The sequence below is a fragment of the Nycticebus coucang genome, chromosome 18, assembly GCF_027406575.1.
Source record: "Nycticebus coucang isolate mNycCou1 chromosome 18, mNycCou1.pri, whole genome shotgun sequence".
NCBI lineage: Eukaryota > Metazoa > Chordata > Mammalia > Primates > Lorisidae > Nycticebus > Nycticebus coucang.
The window spans coordinates 59,712,740-59,730,756 of record NC_069797.1 but is presented as its reverse complement, the minus strand read 5'-3'; the positions used below and the strand labels follow the sequence as shown (position 1 = coordinate 59,730,756).

At 54.6% G+C, this 18,017-nt stretch overlaps 1 protein-coding gene across 3 annotated transcripts; it reads left to right on the top strand.

Moving 5' to 3' along the window:
* The first annotated feature begins 379 nt into the window (after positions 1-379).
* On the top strand, positions 380-17,687 carry SLC4A1 (solute carrier family 4 member 1 (Diego blood group)). Of its 3 annotated transcripts, none has more exons than XM_053570219.1 (20): positions 380-472; positions 4,263-4,345; positions 4,471-4,561; positions 5,561-5,622; positions 6,364-6,541; positions 6,630-6,765; positions 7,197-7,320; positions 7,478-7,562; positions 7,726-7,907; positions 8,428-8,638; positions 8,867-9,079; positions 9,247-9,395; positions 9,500-9,694; positions 10,618-10,791; positions 11,228-11,317; positions 11,840-12,006; positions 13,331-13,584; positions 14,450-14,619; positions 14,715-14,888; positions 15,947-17,687. In XM_053570219.1, exons 2-20 carry the CDS (start codon positions 4,331-4,333, stop codon positions 16,025-16,027), a joined length of 2,751 nt encoding a protein of 916 aa, XP_053426194.1. In that variant the 5' UTR covers positions 380-472; positions 4,263-4,330; the 3' UTR covers positions 16,028-17,687. The 3 variants fall into 3 exon arrangements, with proteins under 3 accessions (XP_053426194.1, XP_053426195.1, XP_053426197.1); XM_053570220.1 differs by having other exon boundaries at positions 444-481; XM_053570222.1 differs by lacking the exons at positions 380-472; positions 4,263-4,345; positions 4,471-4,561 and adding an exon at positions 5,153-5,182.
* Positions 17,688-18,017: the final 330 nt, after the last annotated feature.

Below are 18,017 nucleotides of genomic sequence, written 5' to 3'. Positions count from 1 at the left end.
CTTGTACCTGGGCCAGAGCAAAAGGGCCTGGCTGGAGTGGAGGATGGACAGAGATAGGGCAGGAACCTCCAGAAGCTGGTGCCTTCCTGCCAAAGGGCTGGGAGCCCCAAGAACCCAGCTGCCAAACCTTAATCCACAAAAGAAGACCCAGGAGAACCCTAGGAGTCAGGTAGGCCTTGGGGGAACTTGGGGGCTGGCCAGTCCAGGGTGGGGATGGGCCAGAGTCACAGCTGTCCAGATGTGGGTGAGAGATAACTCTGTTTACTGGGCACATGGTGGGAGCAGGATGGGGGATGAGAAGGGGCTCTCAGGGCCCATGGGGCGGGCAGATTAGGAGGCGGGAGCATGAGTCAGGGGTTTGCAAGCTGCCCCTGAGGCACTGGTGCTGTCAGAGCGGGTGTGAGCTTAGCTGGTCGCAGAGGGCACCGGTGGCTGCAGGACTGCACCGAGGGACCCTGAGGTTCAAAAACAGGTGGGCAGGGTAGGTAAGGGCTGGGGTGGTCCTTTGATACTTGCCCTAAAGGTTTGTGCAGGTGCCTAGCCTAAATCTATGCCCAATGCATGGCCGCTGACTCCCAAGGGGGTACAGGTGGGTGGAATGAGAATGTTACTGTGTGTGTTGCCCCAAAGGGCACAGGCCCATTTGTACCTGCAGCTGGGAAGAGTAGGGTGGCCAGTGGCTCATGGCAGCAGAGATGTATGTGGCTGGTGTGTGTGAGGGGGGCAAGTCTGCTTCCTCCGGGGTGGGTTCTTGTCAAGTTCCTGTTTACCAGCCCTTGGATCCCACAGACTCAGGTCTCACCCATGCGAGACTCCTCCTTACTTTGTGATGGGGGTCCCCAGGCCACCTTATCCTCCTACCAAGGAGGTAAGATGTCAGCTGACACTGCTTCCCATTTGGGACACTTCTGGGGGTCAACCTGGGGGACCCATCACTGTCCTCAGCCTGGGGAGTATTTGGAGGGAAATGTGGATCCTCCTACCACTTGAGGATCTTAAAACACTTAGCTCAGGCTAATTCCACGGGAATTGAAAGCAAATCAGAAGGGGAAGAAGATAGGCAAGTCTGACCTTGACCCCATAGAGCTGTTCATGTACTAGGCACTGTTATAAGTGCCTTATTTATGAACTTTTCCCCTCACAACAGGTCTGTGAGAAAGGCATTATTATGATAACCCCCATTTTATAGATAAGAAAATCAAGGCATAGAGAGTTTGAGTCACTTGCTCAAGGTCACATAGTAAATGGCAGGGTTGGGGTTTAAACACAGGCAGTTCAACTGCAGAGCCCATGATAGTTAACCACTAACTCTAAGCCAGCTAGCAGTTGGTTTCTTTTCTGGGAGGCAATTCAGCATAGCCCTTAGAGATGCGGCTAGAGTCAAGTTGGCCAGGGTTTAATCCTGCCTCTGCCACCTACCTACTGGGCAATGAAGTAGGTAAACTGCTATGAACCTCAGCTTTAGTGTCTATAAAATAGGCTAATGACATTATCCATTTCACAGCATGGTTTGGGGATTATAAAAGATAAGAAAGCATAGATATCTGTGCAGTGTGGGGTGATCACACAGAGATGGAGCTATCCCTGTCATCTGGTCACCCCTCACAGCCTTTCCCCAGCTGTGCTCCTCCTCCCGGGCTCCAGATGTCCTGCTTACCCTTATCTGGTCCAGCCTGGGTTGCTGGTTGACCAGGTGTTTGGTGCTCTTCCAAACACAGGGTGGCAATCGGGATCTAGGCTCTTATCGGTGCCAGGCAGAACAAGGTCTATAGCTGGAGGGGGCCGGCTGGGCTCAGGGGGACAGCATCTGAGTTACGGCTGCAGCCCTATTTGAGTTCAAGGCGCTCCTGATTTCCCCTCTTCTCTCTCACTCAGAACCCTACTGGGAAGGCTGTCCCAATTTAGAAATGGAGTGACTGAGGCCTAGAGCTGCCCACGGCCATTTGGTCAGTCAGTGGCAGAGAGGCGCCTGGATCTCTGGATTCTGTAGCTCTGGGAGACCCCTCTGACTATCCCACTCCTCAGATGGGAAACCAAGGCCAAAGTCCAAGCCCTACGATGGGACTTTCAGCTCCTGAAGCTTAGACAACTTTGAGGCCACTCAGGATCAGGCCACCCAGGTCCAGAGAAGGAAAAAAGAGAATAAAGATGGGGGAAGGGAGGGAGGAGAGGAGGAAAAGAAAAAAGATGTGTGGCTGGAGTGCACAAGGGGCAAAGCCCCTTACAGTAAAGATGGCCCCACCCTAAGGCTCTGGGACCCTCCCCTGGCTGTCACTTGCCTTGCACCCTGTAGCAGGGACCCTTCCTTTTTCCAGTCTGGTGGGCCCGGTCACATCCCTCTTCCTGTCCGTGAGGACTGCAGGACTACCCAGTCCTCAGAAGGAAGGTTCTTTGCCCAGCATTTCCTCACATGCTTTCTGTCCCCACTGTGAGGCACCTGCCCCGCTCTGCATGGTCCACCCTCTTGGCCCCTCCGCACATCCAGGCTCCCTGCCCTTTCCATCCCACCTGAGCCTCCAGGCCTAGCCCAGTGACCCTCTGCCAGTCTCGCTCCACCCCCTCCCTACCCACCTTCTCTTCCTCCTGCCCACAGATCCTCAGCACTCAGCACATTAGGTCTTGAAATTTGTGTTTGTTTGGGGGAACATGTTACCTCTGGGAGCGCTTAGGCTGCCCGAATTCCTGGGCTTGGAGATTCCTGAGAGGAGGAATATGCCTTGTGCAGCTTAGCCTCTCAGAGCTCCACATAATGCCAGGCACAGAGTGGGCACATTTGTCAACCCTACCCAAGGCCCTGTCACCACAATGTCCTGTGCTGCAGGTGGGCAGGGAGGAAAGGAGGTTCCCCTCTAAAGTGCCCCTGGTAGCTCTGTGCCTATAGCTCAGCAGCTACAGTGCTGACCATGTACACCGGGGCTGGCAGGTTCGAACCTGGCCAGGGCCCGCTAAACAACAAGGACAATTACAACAAAAAAATAGCCGGGCATTGTGGCGGGCACCTGTAGTCCCAACTACTTGAGAGGATAAGGCAAGAGAATCGTTTAAGCCCAAGAGTTGGAGGCTGCTGTGAGCTGTGACGCCACGTCACTCTACCAAGGGTGACATAATAAGATCTGTCTCAGAAATAAATATAAATAAATAAATAAATAAATAGAGTGCTACCTCCCCAGTCTGGGGGCACCTTAGAAAGTCTGTCCTCATGTTTCTGGGGCAGGGACACCTTCCTCTTTGCTAGAGACATGCCTGAGAAAACTGAGGCCCAGTTTTCAGAAAACTCAGCCTCCTGGCTGAGTCCTGGTCACTCTTTCTCCCTGGTCCCAGAGACCAGGTCTGCGATCAGGACCCCTTAGGAAGCCATCATTATAGTCATTTCACAAGTATTTTTTGAGCGCCTACTTTGTGGCAATCACTTTGCTGGGAGCAAGAGATTCCACAGGGACATGCAGGGCCTTTGCACTCAAATGGCCTCCCTTCCAGAGGCATTGTCAGATGATGAATTAAAAGTCAATCACCAGAAAATGACAGCGTGGGTCAATGAGCACTATGGTGGTCAGGGAGGGCCTCTGAGGAAGGGACATTTGGGCTGAGCTATTGCAGGGGCTGAGATGTTAAGAGAAGGGCTATCCAGGACGTGCAAAGGCCCCGGGGGAGGATGGGGCTTGTTGAGTCCTAGAAACCACAGGGAGTCCAGGTTTAGGTGGGGAGAGAGCAAGAGAGATGGGGCCTAAGGTGGGATCAGGAAGAGAAGCAGGATCACCCACATCATCTTGGATGCTGTGGCCCCATGCCCAGTGGGAAGCAGCCATTTCTGAGAGAAAAGGGTTTATTGTGGAGAACCTGAGGGGAGCTAAGCCCTGAAGATGGGACAGGTTATGATCCCTGATGTTGGGTGAGTCCTAAAGATGGGCAGGAAAATAACCAGCTATGTATCTGCCATGCTTGAACCTCTGGGCTCAGGGAGGACAGTTATACACCTCCTCACCCTCCCAGCACCCTCAGATTGATGCCAACCAAGCATCCTCTTCCTAGCAAAGCCCCCTCCCCCAGCCCCTACACACTTGATTTTATGCCTACAAATCCAGCTTATTTTATGCCTACAAATCCAGCTTCTTCCCCCAAGCCCCTTCCCACACTTCCTTCCTCTGACTCCACCTCTTGCAACACCTTCAATCCCCTTCACTGAAATTCAGCCCCCTCTGGGGGAGAACCTGGAGACTCCAGGATACCCTATGCCTCACTCAGCCTAGACCCCTTCTCTGCAGGGACCCACGACGTGGGTTATGCTGGAGGCTTGGATCATCGTGGACAACTGTACACTCAAGGCAGAACCATGGGGGATTTGCAGGTGCGTTTCTCCCGGCATCTGCAGGGCCCCTGTCTGGAGGCTCTGGGGACTGGGCCCTGGCCTTCTACCCTTATGGAGGTTTGGGGACCTCCTCACAACCCAGCTTTGATGGCCACTTCCCACAGGAGGATTATGAAGAAGGGCTGGAAGATATTCTAGAGCAGGATAAATATGAAGAACCAAGCATCTCCATGTCCCAAATGGAGGAACCAGAAGGTGAGCTCTCCTCCCTCCTTCTGCCAGGATGCTGCTGAGCCCTGGACAGTAACATAGGGGACCATGTCCTCTCTCCTTCTCTACAACCTTCCCCCCCCAGCTCCTCCACCAGTTCTCCCTGCAATTCTGATTAATGAAGGATAAACAGTGTTTTGTTTGAAATGATCACAGGAGGCAGGGAGTGGGGGTGGGTGGGGGAGCAGGGCAGTCACCTGTCACAGTGCCCCTTCCATGTGTGAAAGGGCAAACAGGCTCATCTGGGACCAGGACATAAGCCCACATGCCACCTTCTGCCATCTAATGCCAGCTTCCAGGCCAGACACTGGGCCTATTCTTGGGGCCTATGGGGACCTCACTGTGCAGAAAGGCATCAAGAACTAGCATCACCTTCCTTGGCTTGTCCAAGGTCTTAGGTGGGGAGCCCCAGGCAGGGACCTGTTTACTGTCAACAGGACTTAAGTGCTGGTGATTGGTATGGAAGTTAAGAGGCCCCTCTGGGAAATGAGGGGAAGGGGGGGTGGGGGAGTGGGGGTGAAATATAAGGGGCTGCCCCCACTCTAGTGCCTGAGCTCAGCTTAGAGGCAGTGAGAAGCTACTGGACTGGCAGGCTTGTTGAGGCAGGTGGGCAGGTAGCACGTGGGAAGGGAGTCTAGCCCCAGAGGTGGCAGAGGAAGGAGGCATCTCTGGGAGGGTCCTGAAAATCGCCCTTCAGGACTTGGCAATTGCCTTGTAGAGATCCCCTCCCTTCAAAACTAAGGGCCAGACCTCCCCAGCGGCGTCTGAGGGGTCCTCAACAAGGCTCAGGTAGAGGGTGCTAGGTTGGGCCCAGGAGAGGTATGGGGATCCATACCCCACTGGGGTACTAGAAGCCCAGCCCAGGGCCAACAGGAGGGAGCAGGGCATCCACCATTCCTGGGCCTCTGGGCTCAGAGCAAGTGCTTACAGAAGGGCCTCAGGGGCATTGTTGGGGATGACACTAACCAGCCATTGGGTTTTCAGCTCACCTCACTGAGCCAACTGCCCCAGACTACGCCACCACATCACAGCCGGGCACCCACGAGGTGAGGACCCACTGTTCTACCAGGGGAAGGGAGGAGCAAAGGGGCAGAGGCAGCTTCCGACCCAGGAAGACACTGCAAACAGGCAAACAAGGAATGGGGGTCCCAGGAAAGAGGTGGGAGGGAAGGGGACACTCCCACTAATAGGGAGACCTGGGCCCCCTGGGAGTTCTCTGGGCAGAGATAACCCAACTGCTGAGGACTGAGTCCACAGGCCCTCGGGCCCTGGCTCTGCTGTCAGGTGCTCACTGGGGAAGCACAGCATTAAATACATGCTCTGCTCTGCCCGGCCCCTGGTCCCCGCTGGGCGCCAGACTGTCTAGCTCTTAAGGAATTTGGGTTGGCCCTCAGCTATGGCCCTGGGAGTGGCCACCTGGCCCCAGGACATGCTGAGACACACAACTACTCAACGATCTTGGAGGCAGGAGACTGACCCAATGAATCCCCCCAGGCCCCTGTAGCCTCAACCACTGGCCCCCAGCTTCCCATGCCTTTCCCACCCCAGTGGCCACCGTAGCACCCCTTTTGGTCTAGAGGTTCTCCAAATGCCTTGAGAAATGGGGTGAGGCCTGGTCAGGAGGTTGGGACCCTCAAGATCTCAGGACAAGGTCTACCCCTGGCCCTCCAGGGCTCACGGCTTCTTACAAGCCTCTCTCCAGAGCTGCTGAGAGCGCATTATGCCTTGGGTCCCTGGTCTCCACGTGGCCCCACTGGGTGGACTAACTCAGGCTGGTGGGGCTGTAGGTGTATGTGGAGCTGCAGGAGCTTGTTATGGACAAGAACCAGGAGCTGCGATGGATGGAGGTGGCACACTGGGTGCGAGTGGAGGAGAACCTGGGGGAGGATGGGGTCTGGGGCCGCCCCCACCTACCTTACCTCACCTTCTGGAGCCTCCTGGAACTTCAGAAAGTCTTTGTCAAGGGTAAGTCCCCTGTGCCCTCTGGGACCGCTTTGTGTGAGGCTTGTTGACTGTGGGCCAGCCACCCAGCTCACCCCTCCACTGTGTATAGGTACTATCCTCCTGGACCTGCAAGAGACCTCTCTGGCCGGAGTGGCCAACCAACTGCTGGACAGGTTTATCTACGAGGAGCAGATCAGGCCTCAGGACCGAGAAGGGCTGCTCCGGGCCCTACTGCTCAAACACAGGTGCCCCTGCCTGCCACATCTAAATTCCACACCCAGTGGGCCCACTCTTGCATCCCCCCACCCCAAGATCTTCCCCAGGGTCCAGACTCCCCATCAGGCAGGGGCCCACTTTTCCTCCTTTGTGGATCCCACCTCTGACACCTTGAAAAGGGTGGCCATGTTTCATGCTCTCAGTTGGGAGCTGCTGGTCTGCAGGAAGACAAGACACGGCCCTTTCTTCAATTCATTCTTGATCCCACCTAGTCATTCCAGACAGACACCACCCACTTACATCCACAACATCCTTTGAAAGGGGGCTCTGATTCTTCTACTTCAAGGTTACTCTGGTCTGTTCTGAAAAGTCCCACTTGATGTCTACCCTTGATCCCTCATACCACTGATAGCCCAGCCTGAACAGCTTGCTCAGCCCATGTCCCCTGTATGTTCTGCAGCCATGCTGGAGAGCTAGAGGCCCTGGGGGGGGTGAAGCCAGCAGTCCTGCAACGCTCTGGGGACCCTTCACAGCCACTGCTCCCACAACAACCCTCGCTGGAGACACAGCTCTTCTGTCATCAGGTGAGGCTGTGATAGGGATGTGTAAGGAGAACTGGGAAGCCTCCAACTTGAACATGGTTAGAAGTTAAGAATGGGAAGGGGAGGAGGGGGCTGGATTCTCAGGACTCCTGGGCTGGGAGTGGCTTGGGGACACTCTTCACCACCCTCCTTCTCACAGGGAGATGAGGGCACTGAAGGGCACTCACCATCTGGAATTCTGGGAAAGATTCCACCAGATTCAGAGGCCTCCCTGGTACTAGTGGGTAAGAACTGGTGTCTTTACCCCTAGCCCTCTCCACTCCTGCTTCTGCCTCATGTCATAGCCCAGCCTGTCCTTCCCTAAGCCCAGACCCCTGCAGCTCCTCTCTTGAGTACTCCAGCCCCCACCCCTTTAGCTTGGCCTGACTCCTTCGTTCCTCCCAACAGGCCGTGTCGCCTTCCTAGAGCGGCCAGTGCTGGGCTTCGTGCGGCTACAGGAGGCCACAATGCTGGAGGCCGTGGAGCAGCCAGTGCCTGTTCGCTTCCTCTTTGTGTTACTGGGACCCGAGGCCCCCAACACCGACTACACCCAGCTCGGCCGGGCTGCTGCGACACTCATGTCAGAGAGGGTGAGGAGGGGCCAGGAGGGCTGCGGAAGCCCAGGAGCTGGGTGGTGGTTGAAGCCCATTCTCCACCCTGTACCAGCCTGTGGCAGTTTAGGTCCACTAGTTTGACCCATTCAGCCTAATTCAGGTACTTCGACCCCATCTAGACAGGGAAGTCCATGTATGTATAGTCTGGCCTGCTCTATCAGCTCTGACCTGGCTGGTCTCAGCTGGCCTCCTCTGTGCTAATTCTACCTGCTTAGGTCTAGCTTCATCTGGTCTTGTCTCTCCAGTTCCATCTGTTCTGCCTAACCCACCTGGTAGGGGAGGAGGGGGTGGCATGCTCCTCTTTGCCCCACCTAGAGACCCTTTCTGTCTCCTCAAAGCCTTTTCTTAGTGTGGAGTAGGGCAAGAGAGGGGCAGAAAACCCATTTCCCAGCATAAAGATGAGAGGTTCCGGCCCCCGTAGGCCCTGACTGTGGACACCTGGATCCTTCTGCTTGGCAGATCTGGTGGCTGGCCTGACCTTCTCTTCTGCCCCCAGGTGTTCCGCACAGATGCCTACCTCGCCCAGGGGCGGGGGGAGCTGGTGGACTCCTTGAACAGTTTTCTGGATAGCAGCCTAGTGCTGCCTCCCACAGATGTCCCCTCGGAGCAGGCCCTGAGGAGTTTGGTGCCCGTGCAGAAAGAGCTGCTCCGGAAGCGCTACCTACCCAGCCCTGCCAAGCCCGACCCCAGCTTCTATAAGGGCCTAGGTACCTGCCCTGCCCATCCAAGTCTTTCTGATCCCACAGATCCTCAGACATCCCAGCACAGCCTCCATCTTCCTGCCAAATAGCCCTCTGTCACCACTCCCTGTGCCAATGCCTGCTAGCTTCCTTAGCCACACGTTCCCATCAGACAATCCCCCTCACCTTCTCTTCTCTCCTCTCCCATGGCTCCCTTGCTGCTGTCCCTAACCATGCTCCTGTTCTCCACCATAGATTTGAATGGAGGATCGGGGGTCCCTGGAGGCCCAGATGACCCCCTCCAGCGGACAGGCTGGCTCTTTGGGGGCCTGGTGCGTGACGTCCGGCGCCGGTACCCCTATTACCTGAGTGATATCACAGATGCGCTGAGCCCCCAGGTCCTGGCTGCTGTCATCTTCATCTACTTTGCTGCCCTGTCACCTGCCATCACTTTTGGTGGCCTCCTGGGTCAGTGCCAACACCTATCTCCCTAAGTCTCACTTCTGAGCCTCTGGCCTTTGCCTTGGCCCTGACTTCTGACTTTTGGACCCCTGCAACAGCCTACCCATGACTTAGACTATCGGCCTCTGGAAATAACCTCCTGATCTTGATCCCACTGTGACCTCTACCCACAGGAGAAAAGACCAGAAACCAGATGGGCGTGTCGGAACTGCTCATCTCTACTGCGGCACAGGGCATCCTCTTCGCCCTGCTGGCAGCCCAGCCCCTGCTTGTGCTTGGCTTCTCAGGCCCCCTGCTTGTGTTTGAGGAAGCCTTCTTCTCGGTAGCTCTGGCCTGGCCCCTGTCTGCCCCCGTAACTGACCCTAGGCCCCACCTGCCTGGTGCCTGAGGCCCCAACTGACCTCACTCCCTCTGACTGCCCTGCAGTTCTGTGAGAGCAATGGCCTGGAGTATATCGTGGGCCGAGCCTGGATTGGCTTCTGGCTTATCCTGCTGGTGGTGCTGGTGGTGGCCTTTGAGGGCAGCTTCCTGGTCCGCTTCATCTCCCGCTATACCCAGGAGATCTTTTCCTTCCTCATCTCCCTCATCTTTATCTACGAGACCTTCTACAAGCTGATCAAGGTGGGGCCCCCGTGGATGTGAAGGCACCTGTGAGAATATGTATAAGACCATGTGGCTGTGTGTGTCATTTCATTCATTGGTACAGCATTTGTGTGGCCTTTTTTCCACCTAGGTACATAACTGTGTGACTGTGGGAACGCATGTGTCTGTGTATTGTCATGTCTGTACATAGAAATGTGCTGCTGTGTTGACTGACAACAACTGTGTGACTGACAACACCACATATGTGTTGACACCAGCTGCCTGTGGCCCCAGTATTCTTGCCCTGACTGTGCAGAGTGACTGTGTATGACAGTGCATCTGTGTGCACATGGCCAGTTCATGATCACACATGACGTGACCTATAGGCAAGTTGTGAGAAACTGGGCATGGGACAGTGCGTGTATAGCAAGGGCAGTGGGGATTCTGGAGGTTCTGAAGTCCCTCTCTCCCCCTCCTGCACTTGTCCTCATAAACCACAGGGCCTGCAGACTGAGTGCCCTGCCCCTTAGCTTACCTCTGTCATCTCAAGTTGCCTCCAAATCTGCATTTTATATGGAGGAAGGGTGGAGGGGCGTTCTGAGTCCTGGTATTTTAGGCTCTTTTAAAAAACTTCCTTGGCAATTATTTCCTGTCCTCTCAGGCCCTCTATGCACACACATGCATTCATTGCCTCTGTGGCCCATCCCACCCAAGTCTATCTTAGTCTTCATGCCTGAAAACCATACTGTAGAATCCCATTATTCCTCTGTTACCATGTCAGTTGAGGAAGATGGATGGGTGGATGAATGAATGGATGGATGGTGGTTGGTTGGATGGGTGGATGATGGCTGGCTGACTGGATGATGGGTGGATAGAATGGCAGTGTTGGGTAGATGTAGCTGATGCTTTCCAGCTTCAGCCAAAGATGGAAGGAAACAGGATACTTTGGTTTTCTGCTTCAGATTTTCCAGGACCACCCACTGCAGAGGGCTTATGACTCCAATGTGTTGATGCTGCCCAAACCTCAGGGCCCCCTGCCCAACACAGCCCTCCTCTCCCTTGTGCTCATGGCTGGCACCTTCTTCTTTGCCATGATGTTGCGCAAGTTCAAGAACAGCTCCTACTTCCCTGGCAAGGTCAGCATACCCTCCCCACTCATCCTTGCCTACACTGCTCTATTTCAGTCCAAATCCCTCACTCCAGCTTTCCCAGTGCCCTTAGTTCCCCGTCTTTTCCCAGATTTCTAGTTCCAATTCCAAGCCTCTCTAGGCTCCTCCTTATGCAGGGTTTCACTCTGCATGCGAATCTGTCTCCCTTTCTGGGCACACCTAGACTGAGAACCCCCTGGTGAATGGACGGTTCTTGGGGGTAAAGAAGCTGTGGGGCCAGCGCTGGGGCTGGGGCAGGGAAAGAATAAAGGAGACTGGTGTAGTGGCATGCAGGGCAGAGAAGTAGATGCTGGTGTGTCCCCTGGGAAGAGCATGCCCCTAGGTGAATGTGGGGGCAGGGCAGAGGAGCAGGGAGGCAGGAGGAGAGTAACCACTGACCACTTGTTCTTTCATCTGCCTCCAGGTGCGTCGGATCATTGGGGACTTCGGGGTCCCCATCTCCATCCTGATCATGGTTCTGGTGGATTTCTTCATTGAGGATACCTACACCCAGGTGACCCCTCCTCCCAGTGATCAAACCCATGACCGCCTCCAGGTCCTCATTTCCTTCCGCCAGCATGCCTCCTCCCCAGAACAGCTTTCCCTAACCTGAAGCCAGCTAGAACTACCTCTACCCCATCCCTGCCAACCCCCCACCCCAAGAGCCCCATGTTCTTCCCCTCACAGGACCCCTCTGGCCAAAGCAAGGGGTTGGGTTAGATCGACCCCTTTATTCCTTAAACCAGGGGAGCAGGAAAAAGTCTCTTTTGGAACCAGACAGATCTGGGCACGAATCTCAGCTCTGCCACTAAATAGCTGTGGGATGTGGGGCAAGCCGCATAACCTCTCTGATCTTGTTTCCTCATCTATAAAGTTGGGAATGAGCAGATCGTGTAAAGGGATTAGTGCAGTGGCTGGGTTCAGAGTAGGTACTCAATATAAGTAAGTTCCCAAGTGCCCCCAACTCAACTCCCTGACACCCAGGACCCTGGCTCCCCATGCCCCTGGGGTTCTCACCAGCTGCCCACTCCCACAGAAACTCGCAGTGCCGGATGGCCTCAAGGTGTCCAACTCCTCTGCCCGCGGCTGGGTCATCCACCCACTGGGCTTGTTTTCCCCCTTCCCCATCTGGATGATGTTTGCCTCCGCCCTGCCTGCTCTGCTGGTCTTCATCCTCATATTCCTTGAGTCTCAGATCACCACGTAAGAGACAGGGTGGGGGCCAGGCCTGGGAGGGTCAGAGGCAGGGAAGAGGGTAGGCTTTAGGGAGGCAAGAGACTGAGGACTGCAAGCTAGTCTCAGTAGGACATGCGGCTTTCCCACCTAGCAGAAGGGATGAGTGTCAGGGGCAGGTTTTGTGGGATCTGAAGTTGTATAACTTGGACAGCACTTTTTAAGAAAGAGCAAAATGAGGTTGAGTGTGGTAGCTCATGCCAATAATCCCAGCACTTTAGGAGGCCAAGGCAGGAGAATTGCTTGAGCTCAGGAGTTTGAGACCAGCCTGGACAACAGAGTGAGACCCTGTCTCCACAAAAAATTTAAAAATTAGCTGGGCATCATGGCACACACCTGAAGTTTGAGTGTGCAGTGAGATATGATGACACCACTGCACTCCAGCCTCGGTCACAAAGCAAGACCCTGTTTCAAAAAAACAAACAAACAAAAAAAAGGAATGTAAACAAGAGCTGGGCGGCGCCTGTGGCTCAGTCGGTGGGGTGCTGGCCCCATATACCGAGGGTGGCGGGTTCAAACCTGGCCCCGGCCAAACTGCAACCAAAAAATAGCTGGGCGTTGTGGCGGGCGCCTGTAGTCCCAGCTACTCGGGAGGCTGAGGCAAGAGAATCGCTTAAGCCCAGGAGTTGGAGGTTGCTGTGAGCCGTGTGACACCACGGCACTCTACTGAGGACCATAGGATGAGACTCTGTCTCTACAAAAAAAAAAAAAAGGGAATGCAAACAAGAGCTATAAGATTAGGAGCTGGATCTTGGAAGGGACCTGCAGAAGCAAAAATCTTTATTTCTTTTTTGAGACAAAGTCTCACTTTGTCACCCCCAGTAGAGTGCCATGCTGTCATAGCCCACAGCAACCTCAGACTCTTGGGCTCAAGCAATTCTCTTGCCTCAGCCTCCCAAATAGCTGGGACTACAGGTGCCTGCACAATGCCCAGTTATTTTTAGAGACAGGGTCTCGCTCTAGTTCAGGCTGGTCTTGAACTTGTGAGCTCAGGTAATCTGCCTGCCTTGGCCTCACAGAGTGCTGGGATTACAGGTGTGAGCCACCTCACCCGGCCTCAGAAGCAAAGATCTTGAAGCTTGAGCTTCATTAGCCAGTGACTCCCCTGTGGATGTTCTCTAGACATTTCTGTTCTTAGAGTGCACATTCTCATGACAGGGAGGGAGGGGGCGAGGAACTCACAGAGGGGGGAGCACAGAAGACAGAACTGAGGTGTGAGGCACCTGAGTGTGGAGGAGGAAGGGTGGGGCTGAGGAGAGTCCCCACTTACCCCTGACCTCTATCCCCCTGCCAGGCTGATAATCAGCAAACCTGAGCGCAAGATGATCAAGGGCTCTGGCTTCCACATGGACCTGCTGCTGGTCGTGGGCATGGGCGGGATGGCTGCCCTCTTTGGGATGCCCTGGCTCAGCGCCACTACAGTGCGTTCTGTCACCCATGCTAATGCCCTTACTGTCATGAGCAAAGTCAGCACCCCAGGGGCTGCAGCCCAGATCCAGGAGGTCAAGGAACAACGGATCAGTGGGCTCCTGGTCTCTGTGCTTGTGGGTGAGTGAGAGCCAGCCCCCTCCCCACCTTCCTGCCCTGTCCTTAAGAGTCCAGAGCCCCCCAGCCCTGCCCATGGGTAACACCCGTTACCCAAGGATGGAATCCTGAAGGAAATGTCAAGGCATTTGGGAGAAGAATCAGAGCAGGGGAGGAAGGGGACATCTCTTCTGGGGCCTTCTCTAGGCCAGGTTCTGCCTTCTGAACTTCTCCAACAGAAGTTCAATGGACTGTGGGTTCCAGCCCTGTCCTGCTGTTAACTTGACATCCTCCTCGTTTCGAGGTCTCAGTTTTCCTGTCTGCACGGTTAGATGCCCCCAGTTCTCTTCCAGCTCAGCTGCTCTATGCTAATGCAAGGGGCACAGTCTTAGGGGTTTGGGGGTGAAAGACAGAAGGGTCACTGGGTTGATCTCTGTTCTGGAGCAGCCAAGAACCCAGCTCAGTCCAATGTAGGCAGTGCTGTGGTCATTGATGGAGGGTCAGGAAACTACTTAAAGGAGGTAAAATTGATGTTACTTAGAGGAGGGTTTAGATTCGGATAGATGGAGGATGATGGTGGGGTTCTGGACTGGAGTGAGGGGAAATGTGTTTCTCTTACCTCTGTGACTCCTACTAGGTTAAGGGAGTGGGCTTAAGTCAAGCAGGCTGGAGTTTGACTCCCTGCTAGCTGTGTGGCCTTAGGTGGGTTGTTCACCACTCTGAGCCTCTTGCCTCATCTGTAAAATGGGGGTAAAGTGTATTAAGAGGATACATAGAAAAGGCTCCACACAGCACCTGTGGTTTCTTTCTGAGTCCCAGAGAGGGTCCTGGCCTCGCTGGCACAGGGCCTCTGGGAACCCGGGGCTGAGTGTGTATGACCCCCCCACAGGCCTGTCCATCCTCATGGAGTCCATCCTGTCACGCATCCCCCTGGCTGTGCTGTTTGGCATCTTCCTCTACATGGGCGTCACATCTCTCAGTGGCATCCAGCTCTTTGACCGCATCTTGCTTCTGCTCAAGCCACCCAAGTACCACCCGGATGTGCCCTACGTCAAGCGGGTACAGGGCCCTCTGCTGCCCAGCTGGCGTGGGGGTAGGGGTGGGATAGTTGGATGCTGGGGTAGGCAGGCACTGACCCTAGCCTCTGGCTGCAGGTGGTGACCTGGCGTATGCACCTGTTCACGGGCATCCAGATCGTCTGCCTGGTAGTGCTGTGGGTGGTGAAGTCCACACCCGCCTCCCTTGCCCTGCCCTTCGTCCTCATCCTCACTGTGCCCCTGCGACGCTACCTGCTGCCACTCATTTTCCGGAACCTGGAGCTGCAGTGTGTGAGTGGCTGCCTCGGCTCGGGGCACAGGAGGGGGATAATGTGAGGGGTGCATCTCAGAACTAGGGCAGGCAGGACAGCATCACGGGTACAGTGCAGGTCTGGAGCTTGTGACGGGTCTCGGCCTTCTGTGTCCTAGCATACAATCCAGAGCCAGTGGCCTCACTTCCCTGCAGCCCTGTTTTGCTCACCTGTAAAGGTAGTAATGATGATGGGGCTGGTGAAAGTATTAAGACACACAGAATAGCCGGGCGTTGTGGCGGGCGCCTGTAGTCCCAGCTACTCGGGAGGCTGAGGCAAGAGAATCGCTTAAGCCCAGGAGCTGGAGGTTGCTGTGAGCTGTGTGAGGCCACGGCACTCTACCGAGGGCCATAAAGTGAGACTCTGTCTCTACAAAAAAAAAAAAAAAGACACATACAGGACTAGCTGTGCCAGCCCTTGAGCAGCTAGTCCTGTAGTCTTCCAAATCATTTGGAACAGAGTTGCTCCTCTATTAGAATTCTTCCACAACATGACACAGGTCACTGTGCAGCTGCCCTGGTGAAGGGGTCCCTTGGGTACCCTCTTTGGGCCCTCCCCTGCTGGGATACCAGGTTCCCTGGGACTCCTCCCTCTTTGGCAATCTAGACCAATCCTAGGGACCATGGGGACAGAACAGGACCTGCTCAAGGTTCAAAGACAGCAGAACTTCTCCCACATCCGGAAGTGCCTCTAAGCACCCAACAAGGGTTCATCTGGCTCCAAAGCCTCTCAGCCCTCTCCTTTCTTTCTTTTTTTTTTTTTTTGTAGAGACAGAGTTTCACTTTATGGCCCTCGGTAGAGTGCCGTGGCCTCACACAGCTCACAGCAACCTCCAACTCCTGGGCTTAAGCGATTCTCTGCCTCAGCCTCCCGAGTAGCTGGGACTACAGGCGCCCGCCACAACACCCAGCTATTTTTTTTGTTGCAGTTTGGCCAGGGCCGGGTCTGAACCTGCCACCCTCGGTATATGGGGACGGCGCCTTACCGACTGAGCCACAGGCGCCACCCAGCCCTCTCCTTTCTTCTTCTCCCCTCTAGCTGGATGCAGATGATGCCAAGCTGACCTTTGATGAGGAGGAAGGTCGGGATGAATATGACGAAGTGGCTATGCCCGTGTGAGGGGCAGGCCGAGGCCCCAAACTCCCATTCCACTTCTCCACCCTCCCAGGAAAAGCCAAAGTTCATGGGCATCTCATGGACTCCAGGCTCCTCCTGGGGTAGCAGCTGAGGCCCCAGGGCTGTGGGTGGGGAAGGAAGGGGTGCCTGGGAAAGGACAGATTAGCTTTCCTGGCTGGAGATGGCTGATGGGGCCCATATTAGGGGATCTGCTCTACTGTCCCTCTTATTGCCACACTGCCACAGATGGTCCCCTGCTGGAAGACTTGGATCTGAGCCCCACCTCTTCATGGCACAGATAGGGGCAGAAGCAAAGAGAGGAGGTAGGGGTGGTGATGCTAGTTGTGTGACCTTGGGCAAGTGCCTTGACCTTTCCGGCCTCTACTTCCTCTTCTGTAAAATGGGTATATTGATAGAAATACCCATATTACAGGATGGTAGCCACCATTCTTCTTTCAGCCTGCCTAAGGCCACAAGGCTCCCTAGTAGTGTAGCTAGAATTTGAGCTAGGCCTTCTGACTTTGAGGTCAGAGCTCTGTCTTCTGCAGTCACCCAGAACTGGCCCTGCTGACTCCTCCCTCCACCCTGAGACCCTCTTCTCTGGGGCCAGAGAGAGGTGTCCTGGTGAGGGCAGGGTGCAGGTGAGGATCCAAGAGGCCTGGAACTCAGAGCTCCTAAGTGCTTGCTCCCTACCTTCAAGTGCTCATTAATTCACTCATTCATTCTTTCCACAAACATTTACTGAGAATTCTGAATCCTGTGGATACAGAGAAGACTGACACAAGACCCTGCCCTGGGGTTGGGTGGAGGGCAAGGCACAGTAAGTCTGTTCTAGATTTACATGGGGGGGCGGGAGGAGGGCAGAAAGGTAGGGCTGAGACAGGAAGGGGGAGGGGAGGAAGGTTTGTAATTTATTGTGCATTTTCTAAGAGCTTTCTTCATACTTTGGCTTCAAACATCCCCAAACCTCCCATTTGAGACTCAGTGTCCCTAAACCCATCTAAATTGAATCTTAGGGAGAACCCAGATTTGACTAATTGGGGTAGGAGACAGTGGGCTCTTCAGAATATGGGCAAATCTATTTTTTTAGAAAACAAAAATACAAAAGGAGTTGAAAGAACTGGAAGTGGTGGCAGTAGGGGAAATGAATATCAAGGAGTGACCCAAAGAGAGACAGCTGTGGGCGCCAGCATTTGGGAGGGACATAGACCCCTAGTATGAGAGGACTCCAGCCCAAAATGAAGTGCTACTGTTAGTAACTCCCTGGCTAGCTCAGTCAATGGAAGGCTCCTACAGGGAATCCCTGAACGCTGACACCCACCTCCCACCACTTCACCATTCTATGCCTCAGTTTCCTCATCTGGAAATGGGAACAATAATGGTACCTACCTTGTAGGGTTCTTATAAGGATAAATGAGACAGCGCAAGTCAAGCCCTTGCTTGTGCAGAGCCTGCCTTAGAGGGAGAAATGCTAGTATTGTTATTCTGATGGCAATAACACACACACACATACACTCGCCCTGCCCCTCCTGCCCCCTGCTTCTTGAATATTGCTAAGAAAGGAAAAAAAATCACCCACTCTGCTAGTGTCCTTCCCCTCCACACTTGGGGACACTTGGGAATAGTTTTTTTTGGGGGGGGATAGTTTTTGCCAATAAATATGTCTGTGTTGGAGTGGCTGCCTTGCTTAATTCCCCTTCCCAGAGCTGGGGGCCCAGGAGTCTTGGCTGGACTAGGCAGACATGATGTGCCTGGTGTGGGGCCAGTGGAAGACTGCAGCCATACAGCAAGGACAGCCAGGCTGGGGGGTGGCCCTGAGCCCTAGGTGGAGGGGACCAGCACACAGAGACTGGGTGGGAGAGCAAGAAGAGATGAGTGGAAATTCTTCTGAATAAGCTAGACCTGTAGGAGTGGGGAGGGTCTGTAACAGGACTTTGCCCCCTTCCCCTCATAGCTGCGGTCCCTTTGAATCAGTTAGTACCTTATTTCGAAC

What these genes read in the sequence shown, in the direction of transcription:
- SLC4A1 (XM_053570219.1), top strand. An exon ending in GCCCTACTGCTCAAACACAG is followed by an intron (nt 6,766 to 7,196) that starts GTGCCCCTGCCT and finishes TATGTTCTGCAG; the next exon opens with CCATGCTGGAGAGCTAGAGG. An exon ending in ATGTGCCCTACGTCAAGCGG is followed by an intron (nt 14,620 to 14,714) that starts GTACAGGGCCCT and finishes CTCTGGCTGCAG; the next exon opens with GTGGTGACCTGGCGTATGCA.